The sequence below is a fragment of the Benincasa hispida genome, chromosome 4, assembly GCF_027475165.1.
Source record: "Benincasa hispida cultivar pf3 chromosome 4, pf3_genome.v1.1, whole genome shotgun sequence".
Lineage (NCBI taxonomy): Eukaryota > Viridiplantae > Streptophyta > Magnoliopsida > Cucurbitales > Cucurbitaceae > Benincasa > Benincasa hispida.
In genome coordinates, this window is record NC_143481.1 from 32,722,930 (window position 1) to 32,741,908 (window position 18,979).

The 18,979-nt window shown below is 38.4% G+C and overlaps 2 protein-coding genes across 2 annotated transcripts; one reads left to right on the forward strand and one right to left on the reverse strand.

Moving 5' to 3' along the window:
* Positions 1-61: 61 nt before the first annotated feature.
* Positions 62-2,505, reverse strand: LOC120076415 (uncharacterized). The gene is made up of 2 exons (XM_039030237.2): positions 2,047-2,505; positions 62-452 (listed from the first exon to the last, which is right to left on the reverse strand). Exons 1-2 carry the CDS (start codon positions 2,335-2,337, stop codon positions 336-338), a joined length of 408 nt encoding a protein of 135 aa, XP_038886165.1. The 5' UTR covers positions 2,338-2,505; the 3' UTR covers positions 62-335.
* A 3,030-nt stretch (positions 2,506-5,535) lies between these two features.
* On the forward strand, positions 5,536-18,865 carry LOC120075444 (3-oxoacyl-acyl-carrier synthase-like protein (Protein of unknown function DUF455)). The gene is made up of 4 exons (XM_039028842.2): positions 5,536-5,821; positions 5,948-6,067; positions 17,518-17,748; positions 18,234-18,865. Exons 1-4 carry the CDS (start codon positions 5,645-5,647, stop codon positions 18,606-18,608), a joined length of 903 nt encoding a protein of 300 aa, XP_038884770.1. The 5' UTR covers positions 5,536-5,644; the 3' UTR covers positions 18,609-18,865.
* Positions 18,866-18,979: the final 114 nt, after the last annotated feature.

Here is an 18,979-nt window from a genome sequence, read left to right on the forward strand (position 1 = left end):
GATAGCAAAGGATTCAAACATACAAGTTTTCTTTACTCTGAAGCCTCATGAAGACGGTGGCTAACGTTAAATACTTGCTTTTGCATATTACCGTTTGCAAGCAGGAAGCCTCTTATTAAGATCAAATATTGTTGCTTTTGCACCAATACATTAGAAAACCCTCATGGAGATGGGTTTTAATTTCATACTAAGATCATTTTCAAGGATTGACAAAGGGTTAGAAAATGACTGATTTAACTCGAAATTACAAATAACGGGTATAAACTCAAGATTGATTCTAGCACTAAAAATGTAACTTCAACATTTATTAAGGGCTGTTCAAGGCAAACACAAAACTAGATATTACTGGAATCTTCGTCCTCCTCGTCATCATTTGAACGTCTTTGGGGCCTTCTCTCCTTCCATCTTGCCCATGCCCAACTCAATATAAGAAACCCACCCAGGGCATATACCTAATGCAAATGAAATGATTCATTTTATAAGCAAGGAGTCATAAAAGCTCAAACTCAAACAATGATAGCCAAGTAGAGACTAAACACACGTTAGAGGATCGAGATTAAATTATAAGTTTAGATCCTATACTTTCAGTTTTGTATCTATTTAGTATCTTAATAGGCTTTTGAATTTTCAATCCCTTGAACTTGTCCATTCTCTGGACGAGGTGTGTATTGATTTGTCTAAAACGGCAAACATTATTGATGAAATCGATCGGTTGGCTTCTAAGTGTGGGGTAGTGAGGTTGATAAAGTATCATTGATTGGAGGAGTGTGATTTTTTTGCCTGATTTTTACCCAAATTGGTTTTCCTCTACTTTGATTGAGTGTGGTTGTATCTAATTTCTGTTTGTTTAAATGATTTTTCCATTTTTGTAAAAAAATGTATCCAATAAGTCTATGTACTTGTCAATGAATTTTCAATTTTGTGTCTAATAGGTCCTCCCCTATGAATCATTTTTTAAACACAAATGGGATTCTCTACTTTATGAACAACCCGTGATATAGTGATACCTTTACAAAGTTTGGTGGCCCCAGTTCCCTTCCATACTTCCTTTATCTCTTGATCTATTTGAACTTTTAAATAGCTCGTACGCAGCAAAATACAGCATATGAATATAAAATGAAACTAATAGCACATAAATATAAATTGCTCCTATCTCTTTGTTCTCCTAGAGATCTCTTTTATCCACCTTCCTTTATCAACAACTTTCTAAGACTGGCTTTCAAGTACTCAATTATTAGAAACAAAAAGGGTAATTCAATCTGAAGAGATAGAACACCAGGGAAGTAGTATCGATAACCTGATAGCAGCAAGTCATGCTACTGAAATACTGATACAAAAGGGGGGAAAACATCCTACTGTTATATTTGGTCGGCCGGTCGGGATTGTGTATTCTGGCCACTCCGACCGACCGACCGAATTTTGCTTTGGGGGGGTGGGGGGTGGGGTGGGAAACAAAAAACGGACTCTGACTGCTTATCTCCTAGAACCGACCAACCAGACGTCGGTTTCGGTTTTGGTCAGTTTAACTTGCTCACCCCTGAATTTACCCTGTTGCATTTAGGCCCCTAGAATCCTTTCTGTTCTATCTATGTCCTATGAAAATTAGAAACTCTCTACACCCTAAAAGCTATCAAAAGATTTCAGTAGTTTATTGGAATTTCTTACTGCTAAGATTTAGATCTCTATTTGCATTAGTACATGAGAGAAATCCTCTCACATTTCCAGAGATCATAGAGAATTATCCATTGATTAACTACCAAACAGGCCAATCAGCTATCATCTAAAGTTCTAAACTAATCAAGAATTAGATAAAGGAGGGAAAAAGGTAGCCAAAAGCTGAAACCATAAGCACAGAAAAGGCAAAACAAAGAATGAGAAAAATCAAACGTTCTCTAACCCTCCAATTCACCATTTAATAAGACGTTTTAACAGTCAACAGTTATTACCAGTTCAGACAAATTCACAAACAGTATGTGTGCAATATTCGTAGTAGCGCAGCAAGTTCAACTTCATCCACTTTCCATAAAAACGAAAGAGAAGACAAACCTGCCAGATGACCGCCGGATTGGAAGTCTTGCCGGAGACATCAGCTTCAGCCTCCACCGAAGCGACAGGCAACTCTGCTTTAGGAAACCTCACGAACTCCGGCTTCTGAGCATCGTCGTCGGCCTTTCGGCCTTCATCAACCACCACAGCCGGCGGTTTCTTGCCGCCGTTGATCGGAAAAGGCAATCGGAAGTCAAACTTGGGAAGAAAAGAGAACCAAGGAAAGGGGAAGGGGGATTTTGGGGAATCCTCGTCTTCTTTCATCCCAATAAATTTTGGGTTCTCTGCCATTTTTTTGCTGTAATCTGAAAAAGAAGAAAGAAAGTGCGATCAACTACAAATACTGGTAGTAGTCGTTGTCTTCGTTGAAGCGGCGGATAATACAACGATTTCTTTTCTTCCAAAACAATGTCATTTTCAAACCCAAATCCCTAACTTAGGAATTGTTTGAAATTAAATAGTCTTAAATTACAATACGGTTTTTATTTTATGGATGTGTTTGGTAACCATTCTTTTATATATATTTTCTAAGATAACAATTGAAATAATAGAAGTCCAAATAACAATATGAGATATAATCAATATAATGCAATTCAATGCATTGACATATTTTGTCTACGATAAACGTGAAAGAAAGAAAGCACACATTATGGCTACAATGAATATGAGAGAAAGAGACAATCTCAGTCCATTGTTGTGATCCTTAACCTCTTCGATAAAAGAGGTTTCATTCCAAAAAGCTTGATCTCAATCAAGATATTCAAAACATAGATTGAAGATAGAGTCTCGAGTCCAACACATATATCGCGATTGTTTCATTCAATAAGCTATAACCTCTTGATATCTAGGGGCCAACTTCAAACCAATGAGACGAATATACAAAAACATACGGTGATTTTACTTTTAAATTTATGTTTTTTTTTTCCTTAGATTCCATACTATTACTCTTACATTTTTTTTTTCTCATAGGTACCAGCACATGTGACTCGGGAAGAAAAGGCAGCGTTTTTAAGAAACATACAAAAACATGTGTTTGAAAACTATTTTTCTAGTTTCAAATTTTGGCTTTATTTAAAACATTTGGTGCAAAGTAGATAATAAAATAAAATAATTTACAGGTGGAAATAATATTTATTGGAAGTTTAATTTTTTTTAAAAATGCGAGGTTTTAATTTTGTGTTTAAAACAATTATACTTCAATGTATAATAAAGGTCCGTCTGGATTGAATTGAGAAAAAAATGTTTTTCAAAATACTCATTTTTATTTAAATACTTTTGACAGAAATTATTGGAAATACACCTTAAAAATTATTTTGACTGGTTGTCAAATAGTTCATTTTTTTAAAATGATTTATTTTTTAAATTAAACCGTTGAAAATGCATTTTAAATACATCCTAAATCCGTTGATGAAATAGATATATGAATATTATATCTAATAGAGGTGTAGCCTTTCAGGTTTTTCCTTGGTAACTTTCTTCTTTTAAATTTGATTATTTTAAATTCTAAAATTTTTCGTTTTTATCTTTTAAAAATCTAAAATTGCCTTAGTTGTGGTTTTTTTTTCTCCAAACATTTTTTTTTCAACAATTTCAAGGATGAAAAATAAAACTATTAACATTTGAGATGATAGTTGATAAATTTATTTACTAAACAATACTCAACTTTTTCTAACTTAACGTTGGCTTAAATGATCTTGTCAGGAACAACAAACTTCCACATATTCTTACATAGTTGTGTGACATTGTACACTTAGAGCATAGATATTAAGAGGTCAATTTTTATCATTAATTTTCAATCTCATCAATTTGCATCTCGAAACTTTGAAAAGTGTTGCAATATTAACTATAAATTTTAAAATGTATTGCAATTTTAATGTCCTAATAATTTTGTTTGTTCAAAAGATTGTTTAATAAGGTATGTGCCCTCATGCGATTCATGAACTATAAAACATAAACTTGGTATGAACATTTTAGAGAAAAATGACATTATATACAGCTCAACTTTTGTTGACAATTGCAAGTTTTGAAAAAGTTATACAAATATTATTTTATATATTGACTAATCTTAATTTTGTGCAAATTTTGCTTTATTAAAATTATTGAGTTTATAGAAACTTTTACCGTTTTTTCTTTTTCTTTTTTGTTAAAATTAGGGGAGAAACTAACCAAAATTAAACTCACGGTAAAAATTGCAATACTTATATATATTTCGAGTCTACTTTGATAAAATGAAAATTGATAGTAAGAAATATACTAGGTAAGTTGAATATCAGAATAGAGTTTTATCATTCTAAATATAATATCAAAATTAACTGTTCAACCATTAATTAGAGAATTAAAATACTAGATTATGTTGCTTAATGGCTAAGACTTTCTTTTAAGTTGTAAGTTTGAATCTTCACTAATATTTTTTTTTTGTTAAAATATCATTTTAGTCTTTATACTTTTGAAATATCCAATTTTGATCCTTAGAATATAAATAAAGCTTAAAAATGTCCCTCACATCCAATTGAAAATAAAAATAGCGAGTTGGCAAATAAAAATAATAAAATATTATAAAATATGATATATAGTTTAAACTTCAAGTTTAAAAAAAAATTATTTGTTCTTTTTTACTTTTCAATTACTTTCTCTCTCCCCTCCCATCCTCTCATTAGGGGTGTTAAAAAAAACTCGATGACCCGAAAAAACTGCTCAACCCAACTCAATTTGATTGGGTTGGGTTCAAATAGATGAAAATTTATGGGTTGGGTTGGTTTATGGGTTCACCTAATATAACCCAAACCAAATTTATTATTAACTTTAAAATATATTTTTTATTACTTATAATATAATTATTTATACCTACGTTGATTTTAATTTTATTTAATTTCAATATTTTTTAATAATTTATGTTTCAACAACTCTTAAAAGTAAGTTTTTAAAAAAGTAGAGGGACCAAAATTGGACATTCTTAGGTATCAAAATGTAACAACCATCAAATCATAAGATCCAGAATAATGTTTTAATATTTATTTTACTAACATAAATAAATAAATATATATATATATATATAAGAAATATAAACATTCAAAATGTCTATGTCAACACATATCAATAGCTAATGGATTTCTACTCTAAGAATCAAGTGAGATAAGATTTAGCAAGTAAAACGATCGTGCCAATGTGAGTATAATTTAACTCACACAAGGTATGTACTTTGACTTAAGTAGTTATTTTGAAATAGTTAAAATAATTATTGTCATTTAAAATCACTCTGAAGAGACGTTTAATCCTTAGAACTAATTTAAGTAATTATAGTCATTTGAGAATAACTTTCAAATATGTCAAAAGAGAGAGTGAATTGATTTATTATTGAAAAAAAAAAAATGAACGGCCGTTATATAAGTCAACTCGGCCCATTTTGATTTCTATTTATTTGACTAGGCCCAGGCCCCGATTACAACGTCAAAATGGGCCAATTTCAGGCCCAGTCTTGAGTCCAATTTTCAGCACAGAGTGTATAATCACATTTCCGTACAAAGCTTATTGAAGTCGAAGTCGAAGTCTCGTCAATGGAAGAAGGGGCGGGAGCTTAAGAATTAAGCCGGACGAGACGATGGCAGCGGAGACATTGGTCGAAGCGGCGCTTCGAGTCCTCAACACTTCCGATCCCTTCGAGAAGGCTGAACTCGGCGATCATGTAGCTTCTCGATGGCTTAACGGCGCCATTTCAAGCCCTTACGATCCCTCCGCCGATCTTGCCGTCCCCGACCGCCCCGCCCGGCTTTCCGATGTATTAATCCGCCTTCTTCCTCATCGATTTGTGTACATATTAATATAGATTGTATGTTGATTGCAACGGTGTAATGTTTGTGCTTCGAAGATTATCTGTGTTGATGCTTACTTCGAAACTGTTCAGGTGAAGTTGGTATCGCCGAGTCTCATGCCGAAGCTGGGGAAGGCGGGAAGCTTACAGAGCAGGCAGGCTATTGTGCATAGTCTCGTCCATACTGAAAGTTGGGCGATCGATTTGTCGTGGGTACTTTATCTTTTTTATTTTTAATCCCGATTTGTCTCGAATTGTATATTTGCGACTACGCCTTTAATTATATAGTATTGCGATTGTTACTTTATGTATGTTTGATTTGGGAGGTTTTTTGTAACCCTAAGCCCTTATTTTCGCTTTCTTGTTCTCTTCCTCTCACTGTTCATGGTTAATCAAACCCTTGTTAGGGAAGGATTTTTGGTATGGATGGTCTCATTTGGGAGGTCCAAATGAAAAATGGCCGGTAATGTTTTCCGATGGCTGGCTTGTCACTCGTTCTCCATCCGATTACTTTATACTCGATTCTTTTGAATTCTTAACCTGTTTAAAGGCGTTTGAAGTCCATTATTTCACCACTTCCGTATTAGCTCAGACTATTCTCTCTGTTCTTCCGATTGTATATCTTTCGACAACACCACCTCTACACTTTAAACTCGATTATCTCTGCATCAGGTAACATTCTTCTCCTTGTTTGTATTTTGTCATCATTCATCTCGTTCTTTGTTATATTTTGGCATCATGTTCCTCGATATTCGACCAATACGGTTCTCATTTTTGTTTTTATATCTTGCATGTTTGGCTGGACCTCGAGTTTGTTTCGTTTTGGTTTTCATATTTTTATTATTTCGGACCATCTAGAGTTTAAGGTTTAAGTAGGATAATGCATGAAGGTGGAAAATCAAATCGAATGCTCGACAATCGACCATCTAGTCACATGTAATGTAGCGAGTAAGGGGCACCATGTAGCATATCTGGTATCGATAAATCGAGTATTAGGTATCGAGAAATCGAGTATCAGGTATTGAGTATCTTGTATCGTGCATCAAGTATCGAGTATTGAACAAAATTCTTACTTACCCTTGTTGTATGGCTAGACAATTCAAGATTCCTCTCCAGGATCGTTTCCTAGGCCAAGCGACCAACCTATCCTCTCACATTGGGACAATTAACAAGATTGTGAAAGAGAAACTTACTCTCACTCAACTTGCCCTCTTCAGAAAGACGTTATTTGGGCGATTCGTAGACATGGACATTATCTTCAAGAGTCCATTGCTCCATTACATTCTATTGAGGGAGGTTGAAGACGATAGAAAGGATACAATGACATTCGATTTGAATGGTACAATTGTAATATTCACCGAAGAAGACTTTCTATTGGCGACGAGACTATGGCAGTCACCTAATCCAACAATTGTGAGGAGGGGTGAAACAATTGGATCATTGCGTAGTAGGTACTTCAAGAATGATTTTGCAGGGGACATTCACATTGGTACCTTAGATACAGCGTACAAGGAGATGGAGTTTAAGAATGACATGGATGTTGTGAAGATGACATTGGTCTATTATACTGAATTGGGTATGATGGGAAGTGAGAAGACGATGGCCAATGTTGACAAGACCTTGTTAATAGATGTGGAGGATTTGGATTACTTCAATTCCATGGATTAGGGAAACGTGTTATGAGAGAGGACGTTACTTGGACTACAAAGAGGATTGAGTGGTTAGGTAGAGAACTATAAAAAAGGTCCAAGTACAATAAGAACTACATTGTCAAGTACAACCTACCATGGTTTCCTCATGCATTTCAAGTAATATCCATTTACTGGCCATACAAGATCTACTCATTGTTATGCCAATGTCATTTACTACTTTTTCTTGTTTTATAATCGTTTATGAATTATGGTAGATGTGGGCATACAAGATCATTTCAACAGTTGCTGGAAAAGTTGCAACCCAACTGAATGGACATGTCGTACCTTGATTCTTGAGGTGGGAGTGTACATACTCATTGCCAACCAAAACAATACAATGAGATGTGTTTGAGTCCATCGAGGTTAGTGTATTACATCACAATTTACTTGGATTTAAGGTGAAGGTCACATATACCTAACAAATTGTTCCTTGTTTTGTATAGACAAGGATCACACCCACACCATCGATCATATTCGATAGGGAGAGGCGATATAGGGACACTAGGGACCATGAACAACCCATATACGAGCGCATTGATGTCGAGACGAACTCCTCAAAGACACATAGATCACACCATGATGAGGATGCTCATAGTAACTATAGTGAATACGAGGGTCATAAGCATCGGTTTCATGAGCAAGAACTCCAAAAGCATCAATCTCACAAGCTCCCTACCGGCAGGTGTGAGATTCACCCTCCTCGTAATGAGTCTTATGAGCTCCCTACTGACAAGCATGTGCCCCCAACTGAGGAGCGAGTGTTGTCTCAGTTGAGTACATCCCATTCTGAGCCCATGAGGGGTGTGGGCATTCGCACATCACTTCGTGACATAGACTAAAGAGTGTCTATGATGTAGCATAAATTAAACGATGTACAGTCAGACTTGAAAGATGTGAAGTCTGACTTGAGTTTTCTTCAGGCCGACGTACAAACAATCACCGACCTACTGCGGTCATTGTGTCGAGTACGTAATATCATCTTAAACTTGTTCTAATGTAAATCTATATCATGATGTGTTTGACCTAACGTATATCGTAAATGATATCGGGTTTAGGCATGGAGTCCACCGAGACTATTGACCCCATTCCTCTACCTTCCACTGAGTCTCGTGGCCCCATTCCTCCATTTTCCATTGAGACTTGTAACCTCATTCTTCACCTACCACTGAGTCCTGTGACTCCATTCCTCCACCTTCCACTCAGTCCTGTGACCCCATTCATCCACCTTCCATCGAGTCCCCCAACCCCATTCCTCCATGTTGAAATACGTTGAATTAGCCCTAAGGGCATTTTTGTAATTTATGCTATATTTGCTAAATTAGGGTTTCACCTCATTCTATTTACATCTGAGGTTGGGTCTATTGTAGACATGACATTAAATAATGTCCTTTTTCTACCGTGGTTTTTCTTCCTTGAATTAAGGTTTTCCACGTAAACTCCTTGTGTCGTCTTCTTTTCTTCTATTTCAATATGGTATCAGAGCAAGGTGATGAAACCCTAGCCCCGATAGAAGAAACTCAGTCATCAAACTTGATAGGTGAAGGTATGCCGACTAATGAGGCTGTGATTCAAGCAGCAATTGACCGTTATCTCCGAACCATCATCCCAGGTGGCTCAGCTGAACAGATCCAGCTGGTGAGCCGAATAGCAGGTGGTGGGCTTGCTCCAGCCGGCGCGTCGATTAGCTTCCAGACACAGCCGTTCCAGCCGAACACCATCGAGGAAGGTCATGCTCTCCAGCCGGCGCACGCGAGCAGGTCACAACTGATCGGACCCTCGACTTCGCATGCAACCGTCTCAGCTTTGCACGTTCCCCAGCCGGCGCATGCGATTGATTTACAGCCGATCGGTACCTCGACGTCGCACAGAACCGAATCTGCACTAGACGGTCGTGGGTTTGCTCCAACTACCGGGTCGGGTCAGATCGGCGCGATTTCTTCAACCTCGCAGCCGATTGCCGAGCCTTCTGTCCGTTACCCACCATCACAGCCGTTTGTGAGCAGCGCCAGTCACGGGTTGTCGAACTTTGTCGCCGATGGACTTCCGGCAGTAGCTTTTTCACAGTACCATGGTGGACAGTTTCTTCCTCGTGTATCCAGTTCAGCCCCAGTTTCGAATGGGTGATTCTATTGAAGAAAATCTCATGGTTTTTAGACAGAAAAATTCCAGATCTGAATCTCATGGGGAACTCCAACAACAATTGGTTAGTCTCCAGCAACAGATGGCCGCCCTTGGAGCCAGATTGAATGGCCATGATTCTTCTCCGATGTATTCAGAAAATCCGGTATCAACGTTTCCTACTCTTCCAACTTCTAATTTTTTTATATGGAACAATTGGAAATTCTGCAGGAATGATCACGGGAGAGAAGTTGAACGGGCAAAATTACTTCTCTTGGTCCCAAACAATTAAAATGGTTCTTGAGGGGCGCCATAAGTTTGGATATTTGATTGGAGAGATACCACGACCGAATCCTAGGGATCCTTAAGAGCGTGTCTGGAAGGCAGAGGATTCTTTGCTCTGCTCAATGTTAATCAGTAGCATGGAACCATAAATCAGGAAACCTTTACTCTATTCAGCCACTGCCCGAGATATTTGGGATGCAGTCCGACGGTTATATTCGAGGCGTCAGAACGCATCCCGCCTGTATACTCTACGTAAACAGGTTTACGAATGCAAACAAGGGAGCATGGATGTAACATCATACTTCAGCAAGATGTCGTTGTTATGGTAAGAAATGGATCTATGTCGGGAGATCATCTGGAACTGCCCACAAGATGGAATTCAATACTCCAAGATAGAAAAAGTTGAGCGTGTATGATTTTCTTGTCGGGTTGCACCCCAAATTTGATACAGTTCGTAGTCGAATACTAGGGCAGAAACCAATTCCGTCTCTCATGGAGGTTTGTTCAGAGGTTAGATTGGAAGAAGATAGATCAAGTGTAATGAACGGGCCGGGTGTTACCACTGTAGAGTCAGCTGCCTTCGGGGTAAATTCCGCTGGAGCTGATGGTGACAAGCAGAATAGTAAAACACCCCCGGTATGTGAGCATTGCAAAAAATAGTGGCACACGAAGGATCAATGCTGGAAATTGCATGGTCGCCCTCCAAATGGTAAACGTCGCCCTCCAAATGACGTGTCAAAATCTGGGCATGCTCTAGTGGGTGAATCAGTTGAGGGGGCTGCACAACCTCAGACACAGCCTCCAATGACCAATCCTGGTGATTCAGGTACCATAGGGATCGGAACAGTTGCTCAATCAGGTAACCCTCAATCTTTTAGTTTCCTTGTTGAAGGGAATGAGTTATGGATTCTAGATTCAGGAGCGACCAATCACTTGACTGGCTCATCCGACCGGTTTCTCTCATACTATCCAAGTGTTGGAAATGAGAGGATTCAAATTGCGGATGGGTCCTTCGCTCCTGTTGCTGGAAAAGGCAGACTGTCACCATTTTAGGGATTAACTCTGTAAAATGTCTTATATGTGCCCAAAATAAACAACCTCGCGTGTCGTTTGTTTCTTAGCCCTATAAACCTACCCAGCCTTTTCACTTGGTCCATAGTGATGTTTGGGGTCCCTCAAGCATCTCTACCCTGTTTGGTAACCGGTGGTTTGTAACTTTCATCGATGACTATACCCGACTTACATGGGTATATCTTCTTGCTGATAAGTTCGAGGTTTTATCTACCTTTAAACAGTTCTATACCATTGTATTAACACAGTTCAACACAAAGATTGCCATTAATGGTCGTGAGTTTGTCAACCACACCTTCCAGGAATTCCTAGTGTCAAAAGGGATCATTCATCAAAACTCGTGTGCATATACTCCACAACAAAATGGGGTGGTTGAACGGAAAAATCGCCATCTCATTGAAGTTGCTCTTTCCTTGATAATTCCAGCGTCTCTCCCTTCGTACCTGTGGGGAGATGCGGTTCTTACCGCAGCTCATCTAATTAATAGAATGCCTTCACGAGTTCTAAAGTTTCAAACCCCTCTTGAGTGCTTCAAAGAGTCCTATCAGTCTACCCTTCTTATTCCTGAGGTTCCTCTTCATGTATTTTGGTGTACAGCCTTTGTTCATACTCATGGTCCACATCGGACTAAGTTTGCTCCTCGAGCTAAAAAATGTGTGTTTGTCGGGTATCCCCTTCATCAGCGAGGCTATAAATGCTTTCATCCATCTTCCAGAAAATATTTTGTCACTATGGATGTCATGTTCCTTGAAGATAAACCTTTCTTTCCCGTTAGTCATCTTCAGGGGGAGACCACGAATGAATAGACTAACAGTTCCACGTACTCCGTACCCATTAGCCTCAATCTTGAGCCTAGTCCTAATATTCCTGAACCTGAGCCTAGCTCCAATGTTCTTGGACCTAGTCTACCTAGTCTTGAACCTAATTCTGCTCCTGTTGTTTTCGTGTAGGTTCTTCCTACTAGACAAGTGCCCTGGATAACATACTATAGGAAGAATCTCAGAAAGGAAATTCAGGAAACCTCTGGTGTTCCATCGGAAAGTGTCCAAGTGTCGGAACCAGCTTAGGTTCAAGATCCCGTTGTTTCAGAGGAGAGTCTTGAAAAAAAGTCTGGGAACATAGAAAATGATGAAATGAGCTCAGAGAAAGTTGAAACTTCAGGAGGTAATGAGGTGCTGAAAGATCCTCAAGAAGATGCAAAATTGTCTCAAAAGTCTGATATTGAAGAGGGATAGATGAAAACTGACAACTATGATACCACTCTGGATATGCCAATTGCTCTGAGAAAGGGAACCAGGTCATGTACAAAATACCCTTTGCATAGTTTTCTGACCTATAGTAACTTATCTCCTGGTTTTAAGGCTTTTACTTCTCAGCTGGATGCTCTAGCAATACCTACCAATGTACATGCGGCCATGGAAGTTCCTGAGTGGAAAGCAGCAGTAATGGAGGAAATGAGAGCTCTTGAGGCAAATAAGACTTGGGAGTTAGTAGCTCTCCCTAGAGGTCACAAAACAGTTGGTTGCAAATGGGTGTTCACAGTGAAGTATAAGTCTGACGGAACACTCGAGAGGTATAAAGCCAGGTTAGTTGCTAAAGGGTTCACTCAGACGTATGGGATTGATTATTCAGAAACTTTTTCCCTAGTGGCTAAGTTAAACACGATTCGTGTTCTTCTGTTTGTCGCCGTAAATAAAGATTGGCTCTTACATCAACTAGATGTAAAGAACCATTCCTAAATGGTGGGTTGGAAGAGGAAGTTTACGAGTCCACCTCCAGGTTTCGAAGCTAAGTTTGGGAATCATGTTTGCAAACTCAGGAAGTCTTTATATGGGTTGAAGCAGTCCCCTAGGGCATGGTTTGACAGGTTCACCGTGTTTGTTAAGTCCCAAGGGTTTGTTCAGGGGCATTCTGATCATACTTGTTTACCAAAAAATCGCCCTTAGGAAAGATTGTTGTGTTGGTAGTGTATGTTGATGACATCATCCTATCAGGGGATGACACGACAGAAATTGCTAAGCTAAAAACAAAGGATGGCAGGTGAATTTGAAATCAAGGATCTTGATAGTTTAAGGTATTTTCTAGCGATGAAAGTGGCAAGATCAAAAGCAGGAATATCTGTATCTCAGCGGAAGTACACTCTGGACTTGATAAAGGAAACAGGAATGACTGGATGCAAACCTATTGACACTCCTATTGAGGTCAATAGCAAACTGAAAAGTATTTCGGAAGGAGTTCCTGTGAATAAGGAGAGGTATCAACGCTTAGTAGGAAAACTGATTTACTTGTCTCATACTAGGCCCGACATCTCCTATGCTGTGAGTGTAGTAAGTCAGTTCATGCAGAGTCCATATGAGGAGCACATGAAAGCTGTGACTCGAATTTTGAGATATCTAAAGTCCACCCCTGGGAAGGGCTTGGTGTTCAGGAAACATGACACACAGAGCATCGAGGCATATACTGACTCAGATTGGGCCGGATCTGTGACAGATAGAAGGTCAACCTCAGGGTATTGTATCTTTGTATGGGGAAATTTGGTAACTTGGCAGAGTAAAAAACAGGGTGTAGTGGCCAGAAGTAGTGCTGAAGCAGAGTATAGAGCTATGAATCTGGGAGTGTGTGAAGAAATCTGGTTGCAGAAAGTTTTATCTGATCTTCACGAGAGTAGTCCGGGGCCCATGAAGCTATATTGTGATAATAAGGCTGCCTTCAGTATTGCGAATAATCCCGTGCAACATGATAGAACCAAACATGTGGAAATTTACAGGCACTTTATTAAAGAAAAGTTAGATCGCGGAGCTATTTATATTCCCTATGTACCTTCAGTCCAACAGATTGCAGATGTTTTTACGAAAGGGTTATCGAGACAGACGTTTGAAGCTTGTATTAGCAAGTTGGGTTTTGCCGATATCTATGTCCCAACTTGAGGGGGAGTGTTGAAATACGTTGAATTAGCTCTAAGGGCATTTTTGTAATTTATGCTATATTTGTTAAATTAGGGTTTCACCTCATTCTATTTATATCTGAGGTTGGGTCTATTGTAGACATGACATTAAATAATAAGTCCTTTTTCTATCGTGGTTTTTCTTCCCTGAATTAGGGTTTTCCACATAAACTCCTTGTGTCGTCTTCTTTTCTTCTATTTCAATACTCCACCTTCCACTGAGTTTTAGGACCCATTCATCTACCTTCCATCGAGTCCCATGACCCCATTCTTCCATCTTCCAACGAGTTACAGGACCCCATTCTTCCATCTTTCACCGAGACCAGTGACCCCATTCCTCCACTTCCCACCGAGTCATATGACCCCATTCCTCCACCTTCCATCGAGTCCCGTGACCCCATCCCTCCACCCTCCACCGAGCCCATCCTCCCCATCGTTACAGTATCCACCGCTCTCCCCTATCCTCAATTATCTACCACTCTTCTTGCTATGTTGCTTCCTGATGTATCAGCCTTTCCCCTATTGACCCTACCACATCTTGAGTTGCTTCCACCACAGACGTTGAAGAAGTTTAGAATTAAGGGTGAGCCCAAGGTGAAGGACAAACCCAAGGTGAAGTTGGTTATTACTGTCCATTGCAACACCAACTATCATTGTTCCCTTATACTTACTTTTTAGATGAGTGTCATCTACAACGATCACGGGTCAACAACTCTTAAAACCTCTTAAACTCGCACCTATTGCCATGAGCCTGTATTTGAAATATTTTGATTCTTCAAGCTCGATCTCAAATACAGTTTCAGGATTTTCTATCTTCAAAGCCTCACCATATGTATGCAAGACGTCATATGATTCCTCTGGCGTCTCCCTTACAAGAGCAATGGTAGTTTCTCTCGCATGCCATGCCTTTTCATAACTAATATTGACACCGCACTGATGCCGCATATCCTCAATAATATGGTGCGGTTTGTCCCCCCTACCAACGCCGAACTTGTCCTTGATTAAGTGACCAATAACGAATACGTTGGCTTCCTTGTGATCATGATTCAATACTTCAATCGAGCATGTGTGATTGGGCGTGCATTTTGTGATCTTGAAAATATCACACCGTCCATTTTAATTGCTCGAACGACCCACTTACAAGTTTGGTGTAAACACCAAACACTACAATTTTTTGTTCGATTTTTTAACCTGCAGCTCAAAGTTGTTCTTAATGGCCAACATTGCTAACCTAATCTTCACATCATTCTTGTTGAAGAAAATTTGACCTACTTCAACTGTATCCACCAACTCTATGGACAACTGTGGTTGCATGATCAAGTCCCCCGTTCTAGCATTACTACTAGATGGTATATTTTTTGGATTTTGGTGAGACACACTTCCAACAAAATGGCCAAAATCATTTGACATAATCGGAGTTGGTTGTTCTTCATTCATAACAAAAGGACCACTCCCTAAAAAAACCTAGGTTGGTTGTTCGTCATTCACAACAGAAGGATTACTCTCTAAAACAACCGGGGTTGTCTGTTCTTCATTCCTAACCCATTCCTCTTCTATCATCACATTCTCATTCTCATTTACACATGTCCCAACATCTTCTATTGTTACATTTGGATGCAATATGTTTGCTATATTAACATCGATGTTGTCGTTTTCCAGTGAGACACCTGATGGACAAACATCATGCTCATTGATATCACCTTCACATGAATTTCTTCAATTTTTGCAAGACTTACAAATACTTGTGGTCTAGTACGGTCGTACTTTGAGAGGAGAAATTTAACATCAACATCGTCCATTAAGCATACCGGAGGAGAATCAATATTCATCTTATATGTCACCCTCATTATAATCTTGAACTCTATCAAACTAACCTGCATGATCTCATATACTAGATTTACCAGCTCATTATATGTCAATGTACTGGAAACTAGCAAACCCTTCAAACGACCTCCAGTATAGCATTCTCATGTACCACCATAACGTAAGAATATATACTTCTTTATCCTTCAAGAAAAACAATACAGAAAGTGAGCAGTTTGGAAAATAAGTAATTGTTAAATACTCGCTACACGATACTCAATGCTCGATGCTCGATGTTCGTCACTCGATACTCGGTATTCTCAACTCGTTGCTTACTGTTTCATAGCTCTCTCCCCTCATCTTGGCTCCACTGGGAGCTACTTGCATGTATTAGTGCACATTCACAAACTCACACTCACTCGTTCTCTTTGCTACATTCGTGTGTCTCACATATCTTCGGAAAAGTAAAAAAAGTGAGCAAGAAAAATCACATTTACTTACTTGAAGTGTGAGACAATAGTGAAATTATCTCAATACCTTATAACTTGATCTCCGTCAAGAAAAACAAGTTTTGTGAAGTGGGTTTTTTGAAGGGAAAGTGATCTTGATTTTCTTTTTGTGTTTTAGTTTTGTTTGTTTTTAGTTAATAAAATAAATTACTTCACATTTCAAGAAATTGATTTGAAAGAATCGTGTACACAATCAGAAAATTCCCCAATTTGTGTATGTTCGTACATGAGCATCAACTACAGAGCAGATTCCAACGGCACGGAGAATTCAAAAGAATCGAGTATTGAGTATAACTTGGATATGATCGAGTATACACGTGTCGATTGCAACCGTATTGAGTGACCATGCACCTGGACATCGTGTGACCGTGCATGAGGAACGAGCGACGAGCCATTGGTAGGTGTGCGGGGTGCATCTCAGGAGCGAATCGATATAAGCAGAAGATCACTTTCCATTACTTTCTCTACAGGCGGTTATTTTTTCATTTGGGCCTCTCAAATGAGACTATCCGTACAAAAAATCCTTATCCGAGCGCTGTTATCGATTCTATTTTGCCCATCTAAGAATTGAAATAATTTTTAATTCGTCATTTCTCTCGATGTAATCTGCTGTGATGAGCCTCGCTTGTCGTTCCCCTTGGTTGATTTTTTTATTTATTTTTTTTTTAAATGCAACCACCAATTCGGAAACAGAGTTCAAAGTTATGAGTTTATCCACCTACAAAGGAACCCAAAAAAAGGAAAAAAAAACCCTATGTTTTCCAACGTGGAACCCGATGCTCACAAAAAGAAGATGAACGTACAGTTTCTCTCTAGCTATAGCTTCAACTTTTGATGTGCAATTTATATTTTTAATTATCATACCTGTGCATACTTGTGCTTGTCCCTTCTATTCTGAGTGTTTTTTTGGTTATCTTATGAATTGCCTGATAATTCTGTTGCTCTTTCCTACTATGGAAAATTTACACGCCTAATTGCCTAAGTGGGAGACACTGGCTGGTAACTGCAAGAAAGAATATCCATTGAAGTTGGTCATTATTAGTAAATTGTATTCTTCGTTTTACCTGTGTATAATATTTGCAATATCTACTAGTTTTAGTTAATTTTTGTGATATTTACTAGGTTTCTATGGCTTAGACGATTGCCTTGCAGATATCAATTTCTGGGTTACTTCAGTTAATCTAATCCTTCGCCTATCGTTTCATGGGTTGATCTCCTTGACTAAGTTCTAATATTCTGTAGGACATAATAGCCCGGTTTGGAAAACAAGAAGGAATGCCAAGAGAATTCTTCACTGATTTTGTTAGGGTAGCTCAGGATGAAGGTAGGCATTTTACTCTTCTAGCTGCACGGCTTAAGGAACTAGGCTCTTTCTATGGAGCACTACCCGCGCATGATGGTCTTTGGGATTCTGCTATTGCTACATCCAAGGATTTATTAGCACGCTTGGCAATTGAGCATTGCGTTCATGAGGTGCGTGCTTGATTTATTTAGCTGATGGTGAAGTAAAATAGAATTAGCTTTATCAAGCATATGCTAGTGATGAGGATGTAGACTAAGTTCCATTTTTCTTTAGTTAATAATCTTTCTATATCAATGAATTTATTTATAACATCAGATGATAGAATTGAGGTTGAAATCTTATTTGCACATAAGCATAAAAAGAACAGATAATCGACACACAAATTTACATGGTTCAATAACTGTGTATTAGCTATATCCATAGGACACACAAATTTACATGGTTCAATAGCTATGTCCTGTCCTTCAAAGTGCATTTAGAAGCAACACTAGAAATTGTATTTATGAAAAGTGTCACTAAGGAAATATCTCACTTACAATAGTCCAAACACCCCTTGCAGTTTGCACAACTACAATTTTGGAACTCTTCTAAAAGTGTCTGAACTTTGATCCCCATATTTTGATTGAATCTGTTAATGAATAAATTGTATGAACAGGCTAGAGGGCTGGATGTGCTTCCCACGACCATCTCCCGATTCCGAAATGGAGGTGACAATGAGACTGCAGATTTATTGGAGAAAGTAGTGTACCCAGAAGAAGTAACCCATTGTGCTGCTGGAGTAAAATGGTTTAAATATGTTTGCCAGAGGTCTGGCAATAGGAAGTTAGATGAGGATGATGCTGGAGCAAAGGATAACGCAATGGAAATGGAGAAGGAAGAAACCATTCACAAGTTTCATGAAATTGTGAGAAAGTACTTCAGGGGGCCATTGAAGCCACCTTTCAATGAAGTGGCAAGAAAAGCTGCTGGTTTTGGCCCTCAATGGTATGAACCACTTGCTTTCAAAACAGACCCTATCTTGCATCCATAACATAATGATGGAATGGAATGGAGCTCAAAGCTCATTTCCAAACTATTGTTTATCCAGGATTATAAGTTAAACATTTATTTAGAGCAATATCTGCTTTCTGAACCTCCCCAAGAAAAAGGAAAAGAAAAAAAAAAGAATATGAATCATAATCTTTTAATTGTAACAATAGACTTTACAAACACCCTTCAGTCAGTTCCATGAGTAGATGTTGAAAAGATAAACTGAGGAATATGAATCATAATTTTTTAATTATGCAATATTGTTGGTATATATTTTGAGAAGTTGGTGGTATGGATATTGGCTTCTAGAACCTTGTTAATTGTTACTAAGGAATTAACATTTCTTTTTTTTTAAAGACACTTTCAAAGTTC